The sequence below is a fragment of the Notamacropus eugenii genome, chromosome 7 (genome assembly GCF_028372415.1).
Source record: "Notamacropus eugenii isolate mMacEug1 chromosome 7, mMacEug1.pri_v2, whole genome shotgun sequence".
Classification (NCBI taxonomy): Eukaryota; Metazoa; Chordata; class Mammalia; order Diprotodontia; family Macropodidae; genus Notamacropus; species Notamacropus eugenii.
This window is the reverse complement of record NC_092878.1, coordinates 120726981-120753504: the sequence shown is the minus strand read 5'-3', so window position 1 is coordinate 120753504 and position 26524 is coordinate 120726981. Positions and strand designations below refer to the sequence as shown.

At 39.7% G+C, this 26524-nt stretch overlaps 1 protein-coding gene across 3 annotated transcripts in view; it reads right to left on the bottom strand.

The window, feature by feature from the left end:
• Positions 1-204: 204 nt before the first annotated feature.
• Positions 205-26524, bottom strand: part of PLA2G12A (phospholipase A2 group XIIA) — a 56729-nt gene continuing 30409 nt past the window's right edge. For all 3 annotated transcript variants that reach the window (XM_072623936.1, XM_072623937.1, XM_072623935.1), the window contains 6 exons: positions 19457-19499; positions 16506-16652; positions 13925-14001; positions 11984-12159; positions 5284-5443; positions 205-2360 (listed from right to left, as the gene is read on the bottom strand). In XM_072623936.1, the coding sequence (XP_072480037.1) occupies positions 2122-2360; positions 5284-5443; positions 11984-12159; positions 13925-14001; positions 16506-16652; positions 19457-19499 (842 nt within the window). In that variant the 3' untranslated portion in view covers positions 205-2121. The remainder of the gene's footprint in view (positions 2361-5283; positions 5444-11983; positions 12160-13924; positions 14002-16505; positions 16653-19456; positions 19500-26524) is intronic.

Genomic DNA, 26524 nt, shown 5'->3' with positions numbered 1-26524 from the left:
TTGTACTTCTTCTCCAACTTAGAATTTGAGAGGGTTACCTAACCTAGGACATTGAAAGTTTGGAACTTGCACTGAATATGGTAATAGAGTATTCTGCTTGATTGCGAGACCCCATGGAAATGGATGAGGATGAAAAAGCAGAATTTCTTTCCACCCAGCTGGGATCCACAGCCAACCATATAGAGTAAAAATGAAAGTAATAAATACAGGATTACATAATTTTTTATTACAAAAGCACCAAATTATTACCAAAACAACGTAATAAGTGTAAACAAAATTTAGGTCCATCCATATTGCTTCCAAAGCTCAGTCCTTATTATGGCAACTGAGCTCTGGGTACATTACTGTAAAAAAATTATTAAAAGAATCACATTTAAGATAGAATGACAGTACAATGGAAAAAGCATTTAGTGTCTCTGAGACAATCAGAATTGTATAACATCTGCCCAAAAGCCCAGGAAATTTTTCATGATCTGTACACCAAGTAGAACATTCTGGGGTGTTGCCTCTTTGGTACAGGGCCAATGGACTTTTATTGTGCCTTCACAGGGACTGGGGGAGAAGAGGAGGAGTTAAGATTGAGGACAAGAATCTCACTGAGATTAGGTATATGCCATAATACCATCTGGGACAGTCTATCCTAGGAAATAAGCAATTGGAACAAGACATGAAAACTACAGATTTTCAATTACTTATAAGAAACCAAAATGAATCATTTTTAGCTTTGGGCAACAAGATTTCTGGTTTTGCATAGCACTTTAAGGTTCAGAGCCCCATGGTTAGCAAAATATATATTCATTAACTTGATAATCTATGAATGAAACCAGTATTAGTGTAACCACCTAAATAGGTGATCTCTAAATAATAATTTATCTAAAATTTTTTTTTTTTAAAAAAGGTCTAATCTAAAGAAAATCCTGGGGAAAAAAGAATCTTCAAAATTTACAAATTTGTAACACTAAATTTCAAAGATTCACCTAAAATATGCAGCATATCAACTATGAAAGGGGAAGGGGTTTAGAATGATGAAAATCTGCAAGATAGGTCATTTAATTTGTCAATGATTAATCGACAATTTAGAATCTGAGAATAAAACTTATTTACAGGCATACCTTGTCTATGTAACCACCAACTCATTATTCTGAAATATGATCACAGATGAAAGAGGCGTAAAGTGGGTACCGCAGAAATGATATAAAGTAAAAGATTGGGGTCTTGGCTGGGGTGGCAAAGGCATGTAGATGACTTAGACTGGATGCAGTCTCAGGTGTGAAACACTGAGCAGCTGAAGGGTTTGGTGGGGAGAGGAGTAAGAAGGAAGAGAAGATGTAACCAGGTGAATGATGGCTGATGGATTGGTGGTACAAGCTTTAAGTTTAGACAGGGCAGGTATCCACTTATTGGATACCATGTAGATAAGCTAGAAGGGGATGAGAGGGGGAATAAGGGTATTGGTGGTTATTATATATTTATGAGACACTGTGGAGATTTAAGTAAGAATGTGTTTTTTTTTAATTTTCTTATAAAACATACAAAAAGTTCCAGAGAAGATATAAGTATTCCCTTGAAATTGAAAAGTTATTGGAAAATGACCCGCTGGTTTTTATTTTTCACTCAAAGATCTAAAAAAGCTATAAATGAATATTAGAAAACAGACTTCGATGAAGAAACAAAGATGCCACAAAAACAAGTTAGAATCACCTGATACTTTGGATAGACTACCGATTCATGAAATTAAAGTCAATTACTAAGAAACTCTTGGGAAGGTGATTCCCTGATATTCCCTGAGAATGTGGTCAACACGCTAATTAGCAAATATAACCAAAGCTCTAAAAACGAAGATTAACCAAAGTAGCAACTTTGGGTGAAAACTGTTATAGTTCCCCACTGAAAACTGTGCTGCTGAGCAGCAAGACTGTCCCAAAATGGGCATCTGATTAGAAAATTTAAAAGGCACTGGATCCCATCTCAAGATAATTGTACCAAAATGGGCATCTGATTAGAAAATTTAAAAGGCACTGGATCCCATCTCAAGATAATTGTACCAAAAAAAAAAAAAAAAGTGAGGAGGAGACCATACCTCCAAAATGTGTGTTTACATTGAAGGAGCCACCCAGACGTTTATTTAGACTTTGGAAGGAGAAAGAGCTTTTTGGTCAGCATGGAGGCAAAACAAGGGACTTGCTTTTTCCCAATAGCTTCAGGGTCCTTGCAGAAACCCACACTGCGCTGAGAGACCTTCCTGTTCACCAGAGTGAGCAGCTCTGTAAACTCTAAGGAAGAGCCATATTTTCCCAGAATCTCACACAAGTCTTGGATGTACCAGGAACCATTCACTGTTTCACGATGAGAATAATAACCTGGCAAAGATACAGAAACACAAAATGCCCCGACGTCAGCACCGAGCACCTTGCTTTAGTTTGTTACAAGTTTATATGGCTCTCCACAGGACTGATTTTTCCTTTAGTGCTGAAGAATAAACCAGAATCATAGAAGCTATGAGATTTAAAGGGAGAAGGAATCCTAAAGTCAGGAAGACCTGAGTTTAAGTCCTCCCTTAAACAATTCCTAGCTGTGTGACCCTGGACAAGTCACTTGAACTCTGTTTCCTCAACTGTAAAATGGGTTGTTTTGAAGATCAAAGGAGACAATAATTGTAACATGCCCGACACACGGTGTCATTGAGTTGTTTCAGTCTTGTCCGACTCTGTGACTCCATTTGGGGTTTTCTTGGCAGAGACACTGAGTGCTTTGCCATTTCCTTCTTCAGCTCATTTTACAGAGGAGGAAACTGAGGCAAACAAGGTTAAGTGACTTGCCCAGGGTGACACAGCTAGTAAATATCTGGGTTCGGATTTGGACTCAAGTGTTCCTGGGCAAGAGCAGAGCCAGTGCTCTATCCACTGGATCTACCTGTCCCTATTGCACATAGTAAGTACAACATAAATGTTAGCAGTTATTATTATCTTACCTATAGGGAAACTGAGGCCCAGTGACATGATATAATTTGCCAACGTAATGAAGGTAGCAAAGAGCAGAAAAGGATTTGAACCCAGTTCTCTGATGCCAGATTCAGGCTCTTTTCACTGAATCATTGCTGACTCTCCTTTCTGTATTCAATCAATCAAAAAGAATTCACTGATGTGCTAGGCATTGTGTGAGATACTAGGGATACAGCTAAAAAACTGGACATTCTCCATTTTCAAGGGGATTCCATTCTAATGGGGATGAAGATAATGAGGATATACATACAGCTATATACAGAGAATAAATACAAAGTAAACGTAAAGTCATGTCCTTCAGCATCAATTCTCTTTCATTTTACTTCACTAATTTAAAAAAAATGACCAGGGCTAGCACGTGGACAAGTGGGCACTATAAAGTTGAGGTAGGAAGGATAGGGAGGGTCTAGATCTAGGAGTTCAAGTGAGGCAAGTCCTGCTCCTGGTGCAGGTTAGCACATTTTCTCCAACCTACAATTTTAGAGAACTGCCTAGAACCCTGAGAACTTAAGAACCATGCACAGGGTCCTACATCAGAGGCTGGCCTTGGTACCCAAGTTTTCCTGTCTTTGTGGCCAGCTCTCTGTTCACTATGCCATGCTGAGAGATAGAAAGTGAGACAAGAATGACCTGCTTCTACTGCTGGGGTTATTGATCTGGGATCTATGAACTTTTACAAATATCCATTCTCATAACCATTTGGGTATCATTGGCTTCCATTGAAATGCAATTTATTTTATGCATTTAAAAACAATATTCCGAAAAGGGGTCCAGAGTTTTCACCAGACTGCTAAAGGAGTCCATGACATCCCCTGCTCTAGAACAAAGGAACCAAAGAGAAACATCATTGTCTTGATATAGAGTCTGCCCCTAAAGGGGGCATTGTCATCTGTAACTAGCAAGCAGGCCGCTCATGAAAGCACAGATGCAGACATGGGTCCAAATATAGACTGACTCTCCCCTCACCCTTAGTGTTGTAAATGGACAGATCTTCTGACAGTCAAAGGTATCTCCTGTGTATGGGGATGACTGCTCTTTGCACCCTTTAGACTTAATGTCTAAAGTGGTTTATCTTCCTGGCTTAATTTAAAACTAGAAGTAATCACTGGATTTCATGTGTGATTTTCCAGATTATTTCTTAGTCTCAATTCTGTGCCAAATTCCACATGTACTATTTATCACTGCTCTTATGAAGTGATGACTAGATTTGGGAGGGTTGCCTGTGCTAAGTCCTCACCCACAGCAGCATGAGCTGTCTTTGTGATACCTCGTAGCTGGAAAACAACCAGACCCTCTAGTAGTAAGCCAACTGTCTGGTGGTGAAGGATTTCCAAAATGAGGGAGGGAGGCTGCTCCTCAGCTGCCAGGTGTCTCTTACCAAACCCATCCTCAAAACCTCTTCAGCCATCCAGAACCCAGGATCATCACACCAGGATGAGGTGTTGGAGTAGGACTTTAGGCAAGTGCTGTACTAATTAATTAAATTAACTAATTAAAGGCTAAGATTTCCTATTTGGTCTCTGAGGCTCCAGTCATGCTCCAAACCCTCCTCTGTACCCAAGGCGTCAAACCACAAAACTCCAGATTAAGACCCAAATCCGATGAAACTGTAACTGGGAAATGTTTAGCACAATAAATATATACGACAGGGATAACATCAATGTGTGGTTTTCTAAATTCATTATCCAGCCTCTCTTCCTTCCTTCCTTTTTAATTTTGGGGAAGGAGTACCTTATTTATTCTTTGGTGGGGAGGCAATCAGGGTCAAGTAACTTGCCTAGGGTCACACAGCTACTAAATGTCTGAGCCCAGATTTCTACTCAGGTCCTCCTAACTCCAGGGCTGGTGCTCTGTTGGCTGCACCACCTAGCTGCCTCCAGGGCTCAGTTTCTATTTGAGTTTGACGACACAGTTCTGAACAGTTGGCAAAATGAAAGCAAAGATCTAACCACATTAGCTGTGTACTTGATAAATACTCTATCTGTACCCTATGACCTCTAGGATGTCCCCCTCCCTCTCCCTTCTTTGGTCACCTTGTGTCTGCTTTGTGTATCTCATATATACACAGAAGTTAAAATGGAAATTCCCTAAGGACAGGGGCTTTGTATTCACTTTGGTCTGTGGATTCCAATGCCTGCCTTAAAAGACACTTGATGAACAATTTAGGAACAACTCCTTGACTTGGTTTCTAAGAAGAACACAAAATGGAAAATTAGACAAAAATTAAGAGCAACATCTATCCACCAGATCCAGCAAACCCTCCTAGAAATAGTTAACAAACCTTCTGCAACAGAGTAGCACATGAGGAAGTCGGCTCCGGCAGGGAGAGTGTAAACGGAGGCAGCGTCTACTTCTGTTTCATTGACGTCCCTCTTGTCAGTCTGATGATCAACCACGTCCAAAGGAATGACTGGCACATCGTGCTGGTGTCCCCGACATGCCTAACAGCATCAGAGGGAAGAGTCAGATCAGTTTTCTCCACCCCACCCCCCATCGAATCTCTTCCCCTTACCTTTTAATTTAAAAGTTAATGGATGATTACTAAATTGTTCCTCATTAAATGTTAAACAATGACTAAAAAAGTCCTTCTGGGGATGGAGTCCAGATTGTAGAGGAGCTTTTCTAATCTTAATTGAGTTTTTAAATAAAAAACTCAAAATAAGGAAACAGAAGCCAAATCTCAAGCAAATAAAGCTGAATCCAAAAGATAAGAAGGCGCACACACACACACACACACACACACACGAGTGTACTGAAGCTACTTGGAAATAGACTAATGGCAGATGTTTCAGTCTTTTACCCCAAAATCCTTAAAGGCTCCATATCAAGACTTTATTATTGTTTTGTTGACAGCCTAGACTTAAGTAGAATTGACAAAGACAAATCTAATAATGCATATCAAACTTAAAAGTGTGTTGGGCACACTTCTCTTTTCCTGGAGAGCTGGCTGTTAAACTTTTACAAGCATACTCTTCCATAAGCTAGCACACTAGTTAGAAGGATGACTCATGAAATAAGTCAAGTATTTTAAATATTTAGAACTCCTATTCAACTATCCTAGGGTAGCTGGGTGGTGCAGTGGATTGAGTGCCAAGCCTAAAGACTGGAAGGCACATCTTCCTGAGTTCAAATTTGGCCTCAGACACTTACTAGCTGTGTGACCCTGGACAAGTCACTTAATCCTGTTTGCCTCAATTTCCTCATCTATAAAATGAACTACAGAAGGAAATGGCAAACCACTCCAGTATCTCTGCCAAGAAAACCCCTAATGGGGTCAGGAAATATCAGACAGGACTGAACGACAACTCAATTATCCTTAGTCTCCAGACAACCCCACCCATAGGGGTAGTCATTGCAAATTAGTTCCCAGGCTTGAACTTCAAGGGAAGTTGCTAGTTTCCCCATGGTCATGACTAAGGCTCTTCTAACCACACTCCTATCCCCATCCCCTCTAAAAACCATCCACAGGAAGAGGGAAGTACAAGTAGAGATGGGGATAGGGGTGGGGTGGTGGGATATGAGATGAAATAAGGTAGAACCTGCTAAAGAGGAAAGGGCTTCTGTGACCAAGGAAAAGGGGATGATAAACCTGTCCAGAGTCAGTCTTCTGGATTGAAAGTTTATTCATTTTTCAGTTTATTCACCATTAAGAGTTTAATCTAAGGAAGAAATTAGGCCACCAAATTCCTCAATGAGGGGAGACTAAAGATACTCCAATACACAGGTCCGTAGGAGGACGTATTTCAGCACTAAAAGGCCGGATGGCCACAAATGAGGACGGAGGCCAGAAAGCATCTAAGGGGAAGATAAGAAAAAGACCAAATAATTTTAAAAAATAGCCAAGAGAAAGAGTCTGGAAATTCCCAAACAGATAATCAATGAGACTAAAAGGCAGAAGAAAGAATGAATCGGAGGCATTTTGAAAATGGCATTAACATAATGAAAGAGCATTATTACTAAGTATGTTTTGTATGACTTCACATGTACAATGGCTATCATGTTGCTTGTGGGTGGGCTGGAGGCTGGAGAGAATTTGCAACTCAAAACTCTAAAAATAAATATTAATCAAAAAATCCATGTATAAAAAAATTAAATTCTTAAAAGAATTAAAAAGGAAAAAGAATTTTACTATGAATAATATGAAAAAGAATTTAGTACAAATGTTACTAACAAAAGAAAAAGAATGAAAAATCCTCAGTGATAAAGAATCCCACAGACTCCCTAGAGATCTCAAAATATCAGCAATAATAGTTCCCAAGAGAAATACAACTTGCAGAAGGAGTGCTGGAAGTTAGGTCAGAAATCTAAGCTCTCAATGCAGAATTAATGAAGATTAGTATCAGAGAAGACACCTTCGAATAAAACCTCCCCAAAGGAGCAGAAGCTCTGAGAAAGAGAATAGATTTCAAAGTTCAAAATTTGAAAGCAGAGGAAAAAATGGCAGAAGAGAAGCAAGGGACAGTTAACTTAGAAAGAGGGGCCTAAGCAGATAAAACAACTGACTCTGAAGATAGAACATCCAGATAATTTAAGGATCCTGGGTCTCCCAAAAGAACAGATTATCTCACTTAAATACTGGACTGTAAGAAATCTCTCTCACACATACACACTTAGCCAGAATTTTTTAAAACAAACAATGAAATCTTGATTGATCAAATTCAGATTGCAGCCAAGGAAAACTTCCACAGGACTGGCCAAATGAATATAATGAAACATGATTATACTGTAAGAAATAATGAAAAAGAAGACTACAGTGAAATATAAGAGGAACAGATGAAAAGGGCAACAACTAGAATCGAGGAAACAGTACACACAAGTGGAACAATTTTAGTGGAAGAATTTAAATCAAAAGCTGTGAAATTAAAATAACCAAGTTTTAGCTTAAAGATGTACCTCTCTCCCTTCTTTATAGAGGTGAGGGTCAATGGGTATAGAATTCTGAAATGTGACTTTTGTGCTGATTAGTTTTGGTGACAGAATTTTCCCCTTTCGTTTTTATCCTTTCTTATATTCCTTTCTTATATTTTTCACTTATCGTCTTTGGGGACAAGAGTGTGGGGAGGGTACAAGGAGAGATATATTAATAATTGTGAGTTCCTTGAGAGCAGTGTTGAGAAAAGATTTTTTGGGAGGACTCCATTTGTTCTGTATCTGCCATTTTTCTGTGTTATGAGTACTTTGGCAGAACCTGCTACAACAGCTGGTTTCCTTCAGTGTCTTTTCTGCTCTCCTAGTAAATACAAAGAGGTGACTTTAAGATTAGGTTGTTTAGTCTCCAATTAGTTTTTAATCTATGTTTCTGTGGCCCCTCATTAAACATAATTTTGATTGAACTATGATCTGAAAAGGACACTTTTAATATTTCTGCTTTTCTGTTTTTAACTGTGAAATTATTATGCCCTCACACACAGTCAATCTTTGTAAAGGTAATCTTTGTAAAACTGCTGAGAAAAGATGTATTCCTTTCTATTTTCATTCAATTTTCTCCATATTATCTATCATATCTAGCTTATCTAAAATTCTGTTCACTTCCTTGACTTCTTTCTTATTTATTTTTGGTGAGATTTTTCTAGTTCTGAGAGGGGAAGATTAAAGTCCTCCAATATCATAGTACTACTATCTATTTCTACCTGAAATTCCTTTAACTTTTCTTTTAAAAGATTTAGATGTTATAGTATTTGGTGAATATTTTCTTATTTTTCAATTTTTATCCTCAGAATTTAGCACAATGTTTTTCCACATAGTAAATGTATAAGAAATGATTTCTTCGTTTGTTAAAAAAATTAAAATGATGAAGACAAGACATCAAAACTTGCTTAAAGAAAAAGAGAAAAATCCCCATGCTTGAAATTCTAACATGGTTTACTCTCAGAATTTTAATACTAAACAATAAATTTTGCAAGCATACATGAATGAGGCATTTGGTCATGAAGGAATATCTATTCAAATAACTCAAAATCACTTTGAAACTGAAAGAAAACTTTGTCAGCTGAACAGTTGAAACTTCATATTATTCTGCAGTCAAATAAAAAAAAGAGGGGAGCTATAGAGTTGATGCAGTGGAAAGACTGTGAATATGGAGTCAAGAGTCCAAATATTAGTTCTGCTGATTACTTCTATAACCTTAGACAAATCCCCAAGTTTATAAAACAGGATAATTTCCTCTAATAGCCTGTTCCAATTATGGCTGATTAAATAGTTAATGAACCTCTCCAAAGTGTTTAAAAGGACACAATTTCAGGAGTGTTTCCTATTATATGTTCTGTGATACAGTACACATATCAAAATATGATTTCTACCATCCAAAATAATATGTCATATATGCATACAAAATACTCCATCAAAATATGATTTCAACCATACAAAGATGTGCTTGACTTATTTCCTTCTTACTCTTTTCCAGATTAACCCACAAGAAACAGTTTAAAATATAGGTACAAATCAATTGGGGAATGGCTGAACAAGTTGTGGTATATGACTGTGATGTAATACCATTGTGCTACAAGAAATGACAAAGGGGATGATTTCAGAAAAACCTGGGAAGACTTAAATGAACTGATGCAAAGTGACGTGACAAGAGCCAGAAGAACATTGTGCACCCTAACAGCAATGTTGTAATGACGATCAAATGTGAAAAAGTTGGCTACTATTATCAATTCAGTAATCCAAGACACCTCCAAAGGACACATGACAAAAAGCATGTTATCTATCCACCTCCAGACAGAGAAGTGATTAACTCCGAGTGCTTTATTTTCCTTGTTATGTACATGTGTTTCTTTTGCAACACGGCTACTATGGAAATGTTTTGCAGGATTTCACAGGTATAATCAGTATCATATTGCTTGCCTTCTAAACTGTTGGGGTAGGGGCAGAAGCAGGTGAGAGAATTTGAAACTCAAAATTATAAAAAATGGATGTTAAAATCTTTTCTGTAATTGGAAAATATTTAATGAAATAAAAGATATTTTAAAAATAAAATGGCAACCCTTTTTTAACTAATAAAAAAAAATATACAGAGGCAAAACAAGACAAGCACTCACTAGTCTGTGCTCCTGAGTCAGCTTTTCTTCCAGTGGGTCTGTGATGACCACAGGCCCAGAAAACCAAGATAAACATGTGACAACTAATTCAGCCATTTCCGAAACAATCAAGTTTCAATCACCAGGTAATTCTTTTTGGTTGCTTTGCCTTCAGCCTTGGACTAGGCTGGTAGAATTAGTATAAGAGCAGTTTTTGTGAGTCACCCATAATTTAAGTCTAAGCACTTGTTTTGCTAAAACCAAGATATCGACAGAATTCACAATGAATTAATAACCACTTAAAGTACTCTTGCAAAGGAGGTGGCAAGAATTCAAGAGAACAATCTGTACACTAACTGTCATCGCGTAGATGAAAATGACAGTACTAAGATGAAATACAAAGGTCAATCCAGTTTCCAGGGAACAAGTGATGAAACATGCCACGTTCCTCAATGGAGTTGGTCAACACAAATTTACTTAAGCATTTACTGTTTGCCAACCAGCATTGGTCTTTATGTTTGATCCGAGTCCAGAAGCGTTTTGGGGCTGTTTTCTTATTAACATTACGACTGTTTTGTAGAAATTGTTCAACTAAACACTTGATATTTTTCCAAGACTGGTTACTAATTCTTTATGAATTCTATGTGCTGAGAACTGAGGATATAAAGAAATACTAAAAAAATACGGTGTTTATCCTCAAGAAACAAGCATTCTAATGGGGAAGACAACATAGAGATGGGAGACTACAGATATCAAAAGTCTTACAGAGAGTTTGTTTTGCTGTTTTTCTGTGTTAAAATGGGGGAGGTGGGGAGCTCTCAACTACTGGGAAATAGCTAAAAAAATGTGCAGGAATATCATGTGCCATTATGAAAAGATGGCTAAGAAGAATACAGAGAACCAGGGCAAGGTTTCTATGCTCTAATGTAAAGAAGTAACCAGGAACAGGGAAACGATGTGAACAGTAACTTCAATATCAGCAGAGAGAACAGTGAGAAAAAACGGAACCTAAGCACTGTGTAATTACATAATTATTATTATAATTATGAGCCATGAAAAAACAGCTAAAAAAACAGAAGGTGGTTCACAGGGACCTTTGAAATGAACGTTCTGGACTTATTATATACTTTTTTTTTTGGAGGGGGGAGGTGAGGCAATCGGGATCAAATGACTTGCCCAAGGTCACACAACTATAAAGTATCAAGTGTCTTAGGTTGGATTTGAACTCAGGTCCTCCTGACTCCAGAGCTGGTGCTCTATTTACCAGGGCACACAGCTGCCCTCTTTATACTTTTAAAAAAGAAAACAAGCTATTTCACATCAGATTCCTAATTTCATGTGCATTTTTTCTTTTGTATATTAAAATGTACATGTCCACTGGTGTTTGCAGAATAACAAAAATTTAAAAAAAGAAAGCAAGAAGAATGCTTAGATTTTGAATCCAAAGAAGAGACAACAGAATAAAGCTCTCTCCTTAGCTGCAGTGGTGTGGGTCTATAAGTACAGAATACTGCATATACCATTGGATTGGACGGACATTAGCTTTGCTAAACTGCATTTTACCTCCTTTTAAGAAAAATTCTTTGACAGAGGGATGACTTTCTGGTAGGGGTAAGAGGAATGTATTGATATGAAGAAAAGAAAGTGATATAAAAACAAAAGGTAACAAGAAAACAAACTTAAAAGGAAGGGGATCTTTTGGGAGGAGGGGCGTGCTAGTTATGAAGTAAAAAAAAAAAATAAACCTTAACAGCATAGGGTATGGGGGTGGTAGCCAGGATTCCAGACAGAGTTTAACTAGGGATCTTCCTAACCAAGAAATTCTAGAAGTTTAGAAATCTAGAATTTAGACATAAAGAAAATCTAGAGATGGGCACTTGACCTAGAAAAGGTGTTGTGAATCCTTCATAAACAAATGACTAGAACCATGAATTTTTCCAAATGAAAGACATTTATTCTTACCTGAATGATAAATATCTTGGGCTTCCCAACTAAGCTCTGACATTTGTCTCCTTTAAACAGGGCGGTCAGCTGCGGAATATCAATTTTGGCGTCATAAGCATAGATGTAATCTCCTTCACCATGAGTCAGGAACACGCACAAGAAGCAGTCAGCATCCACATGGCTAGAGGCGGATACTGCAAGGAATGATCATCAAGAACTCAGACAGGAGGGAAAACCAAGCATCCATCAACAGTTCTTCAGGGGAAAATGGTGGTCAACCATGGAATTTGGAATGAAGTGGCAGGAGGTGAAAAAATCATCCAGCTTAGTGAAATGCAAAAATACAGTTATCTTCAAATCTGCTTTCAAATACTGTGCATACTGATGTAAATAGAATTGGGTCCTTTAACTGGATTGTAGTAGGTGGCTTAGGAGGCCCACTCCAGCTCTAAATCTATGCTCTTATGAAAATAAGCTATGCATAATTGATGCTTCATCAAACTACGATTTCATTGCTAAGGCTCCTTCTCCACTGGCACAGTCACAAATCCATCTATGACCTTGTAGATGCCCTCTGAATTTGACCAGAGCCAAAAAAATTCACCCCCAGAGTGAAACGGGAGAGAGGGGTCACCACCACATGATTTCAGTCACTTGGGCAACACCACCAACAGGGAGTTATTTAATGGGGCAGGGACTGGAAAGAAGACCTTTTATAATACTCTCTGTAGTTGGATGTTTGTTACAAAAGTCGCCCTTTGACTAATGCCTCAAGAACCAATAAGACTTCTCATGGTGCTCATACAAGAAAGCAGGATGGGAGGAACAAAGACACACTAAAACCTGAAAGGGATGGGGTAGGTTGAAATGGTGATTTAAGGGATTTAGAGAAAAGGGACCAAGGTTCTAGCTCCAGCCCTGTTACGTACAACTCATGTAACCTCAGACAGGTGACCCAAACTCTCTGGGCCTCTGTTTTCTCAACTATAAAATCAGACAATTGGGTCAGATGGCCTCTAAGATACCTTTCAGTTCTAATCACTATTGCCAAGTAGGGTATTTATAGCCTAGAGAAGGAGGGGTTAAGAGATGAGGTTTATAAAATTTATATAACAGTGATGACTACGGTGTTCTCTGACTCCTAGAAAAAAAACCAGAGAACATGTTTAGGTTTCAAAATGAGGTATTTAGGCCATTTATAAGCAAGTCTCCTCACTGATTACAGTTACTCACTGAGATGGAATCTTCCTGTGTAGCGCTTTTTGAGTCAGTGGTTTCATGTCATTAAATCTTTTTCTATCAGATTCCTTGAGCCAAGAACTCAGCTCTAAACATTTAGGCATTACTAAGTTGGGACCTTCAAATGTGGGTCTAGTGAAAGACACTGTGGGTTGTCCAGCTCAGTTAGAACAGTTTCATCCCCAGAAGGTTTGCCACCAGATCCTGCACTTTTTTGTCCATAGTGACTAATGAGGACCATCTGCAAAGGGGTGGAAAGGCTGCAAACAGCCACCAGTGAAGGGACTGTGGCTCTGTTGATACAAAAACTTCGGGAGTATCTAAAGGCAACCAAAGAAATCCTTTTTTCCTTCCCTCCAAACCTCCCAAGTTGTGACGTTCCTAGACATTGCATGTTTCACCCTCTATCTTTGCAGCAGTTCTTTCCAGATAGAGTTAAAGCAAGGGTGAGCTCACGAGAGCTGATTGTTAAATTTTCAGTGTGAGCATCTATATCTTGGAAACTGGCCAAATGTAACCAATCAGGGTTTGACTTACTGCCTTGTTGACTGCCTAGACTTAAGAAAGTACTGGAGAAACATTAAATTTGAAAATGTGTCTTATATACATTTTTTCCCCACGGAGATCCAGTTGTTAAATATTTATTAGCACACCCCTGGGTTCAACTCCCAATGGGGCTGCTTCATAATTAGAGACACATATGGTAGAGAAACCACATACCGGTATGAATGGTCTGTAGCAGTTCTTCAGCTTTAAGATCATCATAGCAATTCACTTCAAACCCCAGATTTGAAAGCCTGGGGACAGAGTAAGGGAAACATTAAGACTTGCCAAAGGAATCCAAATGCCTTCCATGTCCTCCAGATTCAGATTCCAACTGACTTTTCCAGCCTCAATTCACGCCCGCTTCCCCCCACTCCACTGTTTTCTAATCTGGTCCTTCCCAATTTTGCCTTTTTGGTTTGGGATACACCATCCCCGGGCCTGATTTGGGGTCCTCTCAACCCTTCAAGAAACAGCTCAGGTGCCCCTTTCTCCATGCAGCCTTCCTAGAGCTCCCCAGATGGAAGGAATGCTGCTGTCTTTGGACCACCTTGTCACTATCAATTACACAACTCAATTCATGAAACAGCACTTCACTCCACTTTGCATTTCCTGCCCTGCCTAGATTCATTTCTACAGATTGAGATTCCCCTGGTGTCTGGTCCCCTCCCCACCTTGTCTTCTTGGCTTCTTTTGTGGCTCTCTTCGCCCCTTAGATTGTAAATTCCTTTGAGGTCAGGGACTGCCTTTTTTTAATTAACTGTATCCCCAGCTTAGCACAGTGCCTGGCACAAAGCACACGCTTAGTGAACATTACCGGATTGGAAATGAACTGAGTGTTTGTTAAGCAAATACTCTTGTGTTAGGCACTATACTACCTGCTGGGGATATAAATACAAACAATAAAAAATCCCTACTCAAAATGAGCTTACATTCTGAAGTATTTCTAAAGACATATTCTAAAACACTGAGGATATAAATCTATATGCACATCTCTGTACCTATAATATACAGTATACATAATATGAAGTATAATCACGTATAATAATAGTATAAAGCATAACGTAGTATATATAAAGTATAACGATGTAGTATATAGAATATATAAAATGTAATATAGCATACAGAGTATTATATAGTACATATAAAATATAGCATGATAAATATTACATTATTTATAATATATAAAATATATATTTATATGATCACATAATATATACAAATAATTATCTATACTGTATACAACATATACATATATTTATACATACTTATACAAGATGTATATATAAATATATTGTATAAATATTTACACACACATACATACATACACATATATAATTGTATTATATATAAAGAAACTGCTACACTAGTCTACCTGAGATAGAGAATGTTTCCATCACACATCTCCATCAATCAACAAACACTTATTTAGCACCTACTATGTGCCAGAGACTGAGGATGCAAAGATTCGAAAACCAAACAGCCCCTGCCTTCCAGGAGTTTTCATTCTACTGGGGGAAGACCACATGTGCACATAGCAGGACAGCTAAGGTGCAGAGGAAGTCGATCCAAGGTGACAATAGAGGGAAGCTACTAACAGAAGGGAAGTAGAAAAAGTCTCCCACAGAAAATGATGTCTGAGCCCAGTGTTAATGGACTTGGTTAATCTAACCAGGGGTGTGGCCCTCTAGGTCCTCAAGGACTGCTCTTTGACTGAATTCAAAGCTCACAGAACAAATCCTAAGGATTAGAAGGCCCCATGTGGCCTTATGATGGCAGATTCCCCACCCCTGGTCTAGACTTAAGAAAATGTTAATGATGCACATTAAAGCTCACATCCATCAGATTGATCAAGCTGACAAAAAAGAAAGAATGATTAATATTGGAGGGGCTGTGGACTTGGTGGAGCTGTGAAATGGTCATCATTCTGGAAAGTATTTGGGAACTATGCTCACAAAGCTACGAAACCGAGGATCCTTTCTGACTCAGAAACCACAATAAAGCCTGAAACCCCAAGCTGATCAAAGAAAGGGGAAAATATAGATACAAAAATATAAGTAGCAACTCTTCTTGTAGTGGAGAAAACCTGGAAGACAAGGGGGCGCTATGGCCGAATGATTATGGCATGTGATGTAATAGAATATTATTGTGCTGTGAAAAAGGGCAGTTTCAGAGAAACCTGGAAAGACTTGTATGAACTGATGAAGAGCGAAGTAGGAAGAACCAGGAAAGGAAAACAATTCTAACATTAACACTAACACTGTAGAAACAATTGATAAATAATAAACTCAATATTTCAAAGATCTGTAATTCGGGTGTTAAAGGCACTCGCCCCTTCAACTGACATTGTTTGACCCTCCTCCTCCCCCTTCCATCTATCTAAATGGTCTTAGAATTGCTTTGGTTGAAAAATTGATCACTCTGAAGCCAACTTATTACTTACTGAATAGATGCTTAAGGAATTTTTCCCAAATTGAGGCTCATAAAGGTCCAAGTACAAAGCCTGCCCCTGCAGGATCTGGGTGACCTTGGACAAATCCATGAGTCTCCTCATGCTTCAATTTCCTTCTCTGTAATATTGAGGGGGTTAGATTAAATGACCTTAAGCTCTCTTCCACCTTGAAATCTATGATTCCATGATCTTTAGTCACCAAAAAGAGCCATCTTCTCTCCTGACTCACTATCTGATTACCACTTAAAAATTTTATAAGACATTCATTCCAACGTGCCAACTTGTTTCTGACAGATGAGAGATTACCTTCGGTTAAGGTTGTTTCTGTCCGCCCTGGTGCCACGCCTTTCTTGCAAAGTCAACTTCCAGTAGAACCGCTCATGATTGAAGATCAAAGCTATACCTCTCCTCTTGTGGTCCATTTTGTACCTTTCTGCTGGATCAAATGATTCACTGTTTGTGAAAAGTCAAGAAATAAGAAATTTGAGTCAAATGTGCCAGCTACCCATACCAAGAAGTAATATCAGCTAATCAATCAATAAGCATGATTAAGCACCATATGTGCCTAAGACTAGGCTAGGTACTGGGGAAACAGAAAAAAAAAATGAAATAGTCCTGTCCTCAAGTAGCTTATACTCTATCAGGACAGACAGCATATGCAGAGTATAGGGATACGGAATGGTCCCTGTTAATTCCTTGTTACAGGGAAACTCCAGGATAAGGAAACACCCTCTCTACCAACAGAGGAGTACCTTCTCTCCAACCTATAATTTTAGAGAAGTAATCCTTAACCTGGAGTCCTGAACTTTAAAAAAAAATGCTGATAACTATTTCAAAATAATTTGATTTCCAATGGGATACTAATGTACTGTTAGTAGAGTTGTGAACTGATACAACCATTCTGGAGAGCAATATGGAACTATGCCCAAAAGGTAAACAAACTATGCATACCCTTTGATCCAGTGATACCACTACTGGGTCTGGATCCCAAAGAGATCATAAAAAAGGAAAAAGGACCCATATGTACAAATACGTACCCATATGTAAAAATATTTATAGCAGCTCTTTTTGTGGTGGATAAGAATTAGAAACTGAGGTGTCCATCAATTGGGGAATTAAGTTGTGATATATGATTGTAAGGGAATATTATTGTGCTAGAAGTAATAATAAGCAGGATGATTTCAGAAAAACCTAGAAAGTCTTACATGAACTGATGCAAAGTGAACGAAACAGAACATTGTACACAATAACAGAAGTACTGTACAATGAAAAACTATGAGTGACTTAGCTCTTCTCAGCAATCCAGATCCAAGACAGTTTCAAAGGACTCATGATGAAACACGCTATCTGCCTCCAAAGAAAGAATGGATGCTGTCTGAATACAGACCAAACATACTGTCTGCCTTTATTGCTAGTTTTCCTGCACAAAGTGACAACTATGGAGATGTTTTACATGACTACATATGTATAACTTTTATCAAATTGCTTACCATGAAGAGAACAGAGGGTGGAATGGGTGGGAGAGAGGGATAGAATTTGAAACTCAAAACTTAAAAAAAAAAATGTTAAAAATTGTTTTTACATGTAACTGGGGGGAAATATCATTTAAAAACATATATAATGGACTTCCTCTGCAATCGTCTCTATTTTTCTAAAAAACCATTCTGTAAAGGGATCCATGGGCTTTCTCAGAGTGCCACAGGGGTTCAAATCACACACAAAAAGGTTAAAAACCCCTGTATTATATTTTTCTAGACTGTCTAAAAACTTAGTACCCTTTCCCCATCGTTCCTGCTACTCTGTCACAGTCACAGCAGAAGCACGCCACAAAGCACTGAGATTCATTTTGTAATCTTGTATTTTTTCAAGGCTGCTGCGGCCAAAGAATTAGACCTGCACCAAAGTCAGGGGTTCTTACTAAAAGTCAATGAATTTTTAAAAATATTTGATAACTACATCTTAATATAATTGAATTTCTTTATAATCCTCTGTATTTCAAGGGCAGCTAAGAGGCACAGTAAATAAAGTACCAAGTCTAGAATTAAAAAGACTGAGTTCAAGTACGGCCTCAGTATTTGCTGGCTGGTTGACCCTAGGCAAGTCATTTGACCCTGTTTGCCTCAGGAAAAGAAAATGGCAAATCACTCAAGTATCTTTGCCAAGAAAACCTCAAATAGAGTCACAAAGAGTCAGATACGACTGAAAAAGATTGAACAGTAAAATGATTAAAAAAGGTTTTCCTTGTATTGACCTGAAATGGGCCTCTTTGGAGATTCTATCCCAGCGGACAAGGTGGCATGGGGGTTAGAGCACAGGGGTGAGGGTCAGGAAGATCTGAGGTCAACTCTGGCCTCACATACTTACTCACTTGCCATGTGACTCTAGACACAAATCACCTAACCATGTTGTGCCTCAGTTTCCTCATTTGTAAAATGATAAAAACAGCACCTACCTCCCCAGGCTGCTGTGAGAATAACATGAAATGATATTTGTAAAGTGGTTTGAAAACTTTATGGTACCTTAAAAATATTATTATTCTTATTCTTTTACCATTCCATCCATTATTCATTGTTCCACCCTCCAAGAATAAACAGAATTAAGTCTAATCCACCTTCCACATAACAGCCCTTAACCTCGATGGGCCTCAGTTTCCTCATCTGTAAAATGACAACGTCCTTTATTCTCCAGGATGACCATCCTTACCACCTTCCTTATCTCGTAGCTTTGAGTCTTTTCATCTTTCCAGTCCCCGCGTCATCTTCACCGTTTGTCAATGTCTTTCCAACGCGCCTTGAACTAAACACATTCCAAATATGGTCTGACCAGGATCTCCTCCCAAGCTGTAGATACCAGGCTTTCTTCTCTCATAGAAGCCTGGATCAGGTTAGTTTTTTATGTCATAAGAACAGCATCATCCTCATCACTGAACCACAGATCAAAGAATTGGAAAGGCCCCAAACCCAACCATCACATTTTACAGTTGAGTAAACTGAGGCAGAGTGGTTAAATGATTTGTCCATGGTCATATAATTACAAAGTATCTGATGGGTGATTTAATGATAACACTACCAACACCTTCAGTTTACAAAGTGCTCTCACTTGCCAGAGGTCAGCAGCATGGTCACTCACGCCCTATACAATTCACCTACTTAATAAAACTTGGTTCTACTTGGTCAGCTCCAAGAGTCAGCTCTTAACCTCCCCTCATTCTGTCATTAGCACCAGCCAAGGGTCTTTATTAGAGAAAGGCCTATTACCTTTTAATTAAGGCATCCACTTCTGTCACATTTTGTTCAGCATCTGTTAAAACCAAAACAAAAGAGTTTTTGAGATGGAAACACATCAGGGAGTATTAAATGTCCTCTCCTTCACACCTTCAAAAGACTTGTATCTTCTTCAAAAAAACCTGAGTCTTCTGGTTTGGCACATCTTACATATGTCAGCTTTGGAAAGTGCTGTTTGACTGACAAACCATTTGCAATCTCACTAACCCTTCACCTTTGGGAGGGATGGGTGGCTCACTTGTGTGTTTTAATTACAGACCAATAATTTTTTAAAAGATTTCTTATCAACACAAGTTATTCTCTTCAAGAGATACAATATAGCTTAGAACATGATTTCCAATTCAAGAAGTCCCACTTTGTTAACATGCTGGGTGTGACAACAGGCAAGCCACTCACTGCCCCCCAACCAACTCTATAGAGTTCTAGCTGTCAGAGGCAGCTTGGGGGGCAGTAGATAGAGGGGTAGGCTTGGAGCCATGAAGACTTGAGTTCAAATCCAGCCTCAGACACTCCCTGGCTATGTCACCCTGGGCAAGTCACTTATCCTCTGCCTGCCTCAGTTTCTCATCTGTAAAATGGAGATAATACTTGTACCTACCTCGAAAGGTTGTTGAGGATCAAATTAAATAATCTGTGTAAAGGTGCTTAGCATAATGCCTGGCACACATAGGTGCTTAGTAAATGCATATTCTCTTCCCTTCCTTTCAGTGCCCACCAAAGAGCAATTCTCCATGACCGCAGATTGCAGAGCAGGAGTCAAGTTGCACTGGCAGAGAGGGTTTTTTCATCAGGAATTCCTATACCACTGAAATCATAGGTGTGGTGTCTGTGTGTGTGTGTGTGTGTGTGTGTGTGTGTGTGTGTGTGTGTGTGTAGCATATATGTATACAATGGCAATTTGCACTTACATATAGTTACAAAGTACCATGTTATATTAAACTAATAGCTTGTTAACTGCACGAAGACTTTGACACCACCTTGCATTTATCTCACCTAAGAATCACAATCACCCTGTAAGGTAGGTGATACAAGCATGATGACCCCCATTGTAGAGACAAAAGAACCAGAATTTAGGGAGATGCTCTGGTTTACTTAGGACCCTGTAGCTGAGAAATGGTAGACTTTTAGATTCATAGCTATCAGGGACTCTAGAAAGTCAATGCCCTTCATTAGCAGATGAAGAAACTTGTTCCCCACAGGTGAACTGAATTCCCCAAGGTCATACCCATGATAAATGGCAAAGCTGAGATTTGAACCGAGATATCCAACTGTGCTGGTTTTTGCATTTACATCATGCTGTTGACTACAGTGCTTTTTTCCTCATAAGGCAGGGAAACAGTATCCTACAGAAAATACCAAAAGAAATTCACAAGCAGAGGAGGTTTTTTTTGGGGGGGTGGGGTGGGGGGATGCCAAGCAAGGAATCTCTAATCTCTCTTTTTTTTTAAAAAGAGAAAAACCTGCCCATTTAGTGTTGCCAGCTGGGAAGACCCAGGTGAAATGCCCTCTCTCTTCCATGGTGCCCTCATTAGCAATTAGAAAGGTAAGAAGAGGGGAGGGTCATGAGTTTAAACAGGCAACCACTGAGCAGCACTGATCTATGATCTCCCCTCCTCCTTCCTCCCTTCCAACACCAATAGGCTACTCTCTAAGTCTCCTAGGGGCAACCAGAGAGCACAGTGAGTGGGGCGTTGGGCCTAGAGTCAAGAAGACTCATTTATGTGAGTTCAAATCTGGCCTCAAATTACCTATGTGACCCTTGGCAAGTCACCTGACCCTGTTTGCCTCACTTTCTTCATCTGTCAAATGGGTTGGAAAAGGAAATGGCAAAACACTCTGGTACCTTTGCCTAGTATGGCATCATGAAGAGTTGGAAGCAACGGAACAACAACTTCCCAGACTCACTTCAAATGCTGTACGTTGATAATTAAACTCATTATCTTTTCCTCCCAGACCCTCTTCCAAACTTCCCCACTCAACTCTTTACTCTTTCACCCCTCATAGCTAATCAACTGTCCAAGTTCGATCATTTTCACCTTCATGACACCATATCTAGATCACTGCAACAGATGCTCATTTGATCTCCTTGCCTTGAGTCTCTTGCCACTCTAATCCAGTTACCAAGTTTGATTTTATTGGCTCTTAAAATCAAACTCCAAAACTTGGCTTCCTTCCTTCATTTCCAATCTTCTTACATATTACTCCCCCCTCCACCTACTCTTCCATACAGTGACACTGGACCCTTTGCTGCCCCTCATACAAGACAGTACATCTCCTTACTCTTCTGATTTTCCCTGTCCATCCACCATGTCTGGAACTCTGTCCCTCCTCACCTCTGCCTCTTGTATTCCCTGGCTCCCTTCAAATCTCACCTAAAATTCACAAGCAGCCTATCCCAATCACCTTATTGCCTTTTTTTTTTTTTTAGAGCACTGATTTCTAACAATCTTTATAGTGAGTCAACTTTACTTTCCCAAACAATTAGAGGATTTTAAAAAAAATTTAAATACCTCATTGTTACATCAATGACTATCTTCATATAGAGATATATTAAACTGGACAACCTTCTGGCTATGACAAGTATAATTCCATTTAAATAAACACCACACTAATGCCCAATTCTACAGATATAGGCAACCCCCACCCACCCACCTGAATAACTCACTCTAGCATTACTTTGCTGATAAGGATAGAATGAATTTTGTTGGAGAAAAGAAATTCTCTAGCCCAGGTAATTCACAGCCTCTACCTTTCATCTTAACAAAGATACAGTGCCTGATCTGGGTGTTTTTTTATCTCTTTCTTATCTTTTTCCGTTGGTCCCTTTCCAGTACTATCTAATCTGCCCCCTACCCTTTGTGCCGAAGTGAGTTTCACTTTAGATTTCTGGCCACACCTTTTCCCCCTGCAGAATATATTAAATGAACGAATTAGCATCGAATAAATGCCAAACCCTTCTTACCTAACCTGACTGGCTTTACTCATTTATTTAACAAATATTTATTGTTCCCACAAAGATTAAAAAAAGTTGGATCCCTGTCCCCTCAGGAGCAAAATTTCCTTCCTTTCTTTTGAGACTGGATTTTACCATCTCACCTAAGCTGGAAGGCTACTCACAAGTCAGATCCCTCTACTGACTGGCATTTTAATGTTCCCTCTTCTTCTGACCTAGGCCAGTTTACCCCTCCTTAGGCCACCTGAAGGCCCTGTCCTCCTGGAGGCTCACCATATTGATGCTAACCTTACTGAGGACACTGGAAGGGCACCAGGCATGGGCCACACTTAAGAGATCTGCCCACCCAGATGTGGGGGATTACAGGCCACCACATCTGGCTAATATACTTATTTCTGTTGAGGGAAATACTATCCTCCCAGTCACTCAGGTTCATAATCTTGGCCTCATCCTTGACTCTTCACTCTGCCTTACCCAATATATAATTAGCTACTCCCATCAGAGGCAACTGTGGCCCAGGTAGATAGAGCACTAAGATCAAAATGCAATCTTGGACGCTCACTGACCCCAGGTAAGTCACTAAACTTCTCTTTGCCTCAGTTTCCTCAACTGTAAAATGGGACTAATAATAGCATCTACCCCCAAGGTTGTGGTGAGAATCAAATGAGATAATATTTGTAACAGCGCTCAGCATAGTGCCTAGCACAGAGTAGGTACTCTATAAATGCTCATTTCCCCTTCCCATCCATCTGGCTAATTCTACTCCCACATCTCTTCCTTGGGTTTCCCCTCTTAACTCACAAGGCTATTCAGGCATTCTTAATTAATCTCCTAGCCTCCAGGTTTTCTCCCTCTCCAGCCTATCGATCAACAAACATTTATTAAGAGTCTACTATGCGCCCAGCACACAGTATTTTTATCCACAATCTCTACTCCCAAAGAACTTGGATTCTAATTGCGGAGACAGGAAGTCCAAAAAGCATACACCACAAATACAGAGTGAATAAATACAAACATATACAAAGTAGTTTGACCCAAGATAGTTGATAGTTTCATCAGGAAAGAGCATATGTAGAAGAGAATGGTCTGTTTTAAAACAATACAGGGTCTTTATGAGGGCGACAGGTGAAAAGGAAGATCATTCCAGGCTCCCAGTTGCCAAAATAATCTTCCTAAAGAACTCAACCAAAAAGACATTAGGCACAAAGTCAAGAGGGCAGCTCAGTGGTACAATGGATAGAGTAAGCCTGGAATCAGGAAGATGTGAGTTCAAATTTGGACTCTAAGACATTTACTAGCTGTGTGACTCTAGGCAAGTCACTTAACCTTGTTTGCCTCAGTTTCCTCATCTCGAAAATGAGCTGGAGAAAGAAATGACCAACCTCTCCAGTATCTTTACCAAGAAAACGCCAAATGGGGTCACAAAGAGTTGGACGTGACTGAAAACAACTGAACAACAACACACAACAGTTCCTTCCCTTATGTTCTACTGAGGGAATTCATCAGGACAACTGGAGATGGCCCAGGATGCAATGGGAGACCCTGGACATTTTAGAATAAGGTCTTATCAGATTCTCACTTTGAGTGAGATTCACCCATTCAATGAATAGGCCTTTTTAAGTAGTTACTCAAGGGATGGCCCCTTTAATAAAAAAAAAATCAAACTGGGAAGGGAAGACCCTCAGGGTTCCTGGGTAAGAGAGAAACAGTTATAATTTACATTCATTCTATGCTAGGAGGGTATGGACCTGGTACAATCTATGAGCTCCAAAATGAATTTCATTTAAGGTTTGGTTTTTTGAGCAAGAAATCTAGCCAGTAAACCCAAAGGAAAAAAGGCCACTGGATCCTGATGGCTCTGGAGGAGAAAATGAGGCTGGTGACCTTGCAGAGCCCTCCTTCACTCAAATCAAAGTCAACTTCAAGTCATGTCATCATCTTGATATCACCATCCTCTTCGAGAATGAAGGACAAACACAACTGAGGGAATTCAACATTCAAGCCATTCATTTTAAGAGGAAGATAGTCTTGAAAAGCCAAGACAACAAGCATTTGTAAGTGCTCATCCTATGATCACAAACCTTTCTATTGCCTCTGAGATAAAATACAAATCCCTCACCCAGGTATTCAAAGTCCTTCCCGATCTAGCTCCACCTTGGACTTGGTCTTGAGTCCATCTCCCCACCCCCAGGCACAGAAAGAAGTCAAGACCTTCACTTGGTGTGCCTTCCCTCCTCCTCTCACCCTCTCATCTTCCCTTCAAGGCTCGGGTCAGGGGCCACCTACTTAGCAAAGACTCTCTCCGATCCCCCAGTGGTTAGAACCCTCTCCCTCCTCCATCCTTAATTTGCTAAGTGATGCAACATATACAGTAGAATGTAAACTCATGAAGGGTATTTTGACATTGTTTCCAGAGTGCTATAGTCAGTGCTTAATAAACATGCTTTTGTTATATATATATTAAATATATATTATAACGTTGTTATTGTGTCCTTTGTTCTCAAAGAGGACCATGACATTAAGATGATGACATGACTTGCAGCTGACTTTGATTTGAGTGAGGGAGGGCTGTGTAAGGTCACCAACCTCACTTTCTCCTCCTGAGCCATCTGGGTCTAGTGACCTGATATTCATCAGGACAGCTGGAGGTGGCCCAGGATGCAATGGGAGACCCTGGCCCTTTCAGGCTAAAGTCGTATCACATTCTCACTTTGAGTGAGATACACCCAATTCAATGAATAGACTTCAAGTTACTCAAGGCATGGCCCCTTTAATAAAAAAAAAAAATCAAACTGGGAGGGGAAGACCCTCAGGGTTCCTGGGTAAAAGAGAAACAATTACTATTTAGTTATTGCATCCAGTCTGCTAGGTGAGTGGGAACTTGTCCAGTCTATAAAGCTTGATCTTTGAGCAAGAAATGTAGCCAGTGCTGAATTACTGAAGAAGCAGTGTTTCCAGGTGACTTTCCAGAACTGCTATCCTTTTGGATCATAGGCAAAACTCTGCATGAGTTATAGCAAACATCTAATAAATGGTTTATGACTGAGAAAACTAGTGCCTGTCCCAAGCGCTAAGAATTCTAATACATGGAGCAAATTAATGGGGGTTGGGGGGAAAAAGAGGTGAAAGGAGCAGAACCAGGGAGAAATCCTGGATCCTAAAACATAAAGGTATAGAGGCCTCAGGAAAGCCCCCTGGATCCAGGCTGGTAGGAAAGCTATTAGGGGAGGGAGCAAGGTGGGATGGGTCCTAGGGTACAGGAAGGCCTAGGATCCTGTCTTGGCTAAGAAACCCTCATGAAAAGGTATGACTCAGGCCACTCTACTACAGGATGGTGCATCCTCGTTGGGTAGAGTCACCCTGGGAACCCTCCAGAGTTTGGACTAATAAATAAGCCCCCTCCACCAGCTCAAAGACCTGGATCACTGACCTTCCCAATTCTTTGGAGGAAATCAGGAGGCCCTAAGGGTGCTAAGTCCATTGACTAGAGGAAAGGGGGAAGGAAGTCTCCCGTGCTGATCCCTCGGATCCCCTGAAAAGGGCATTCATTACCTCAGCCATGTGATGAAAATCTCAATGTGGGGGGAAATTCCCACTCTATTTCCTGGGGATCTTCACCATGACTTTAGCTGACACAAACTAGGTGAATAAAAAGATGACTGATCGTACTATTTGCCTGCTTAAATAGTGCATCTCCCTAATAAGGTATTCAAGCACAGGGACTAAGTCACTTCTTTTCCTTTGTAGCCCTGGCACCTACAACTGTGAAGGTCTTAATAAATTTTTATGGAAATAAACTGACTGCCAGTTACCAGCTGTTCCTGGTCTGCCACCGCTGCCACGATTGTACTTATCCTTTATGGCACAGGCAAGGGCATCATCTATTGCCCTACTCCCCCACCTTCGCTCAGGGGCAAGCCTTGGTTGAGGCTCTGAAGCGTCACTGGACGTTTAGGAAGGGGGTGAGGCACAGACGTGCCTTGAAGATTCCATCTCCTTGCTCCCCAGCCCAGTTCAAGGGTTTTGAGGTTTGTTGCGTTTTTTAAAAGCTTTGGGGCACAGAACTGGTGAGCAGTACAGGGACCAAG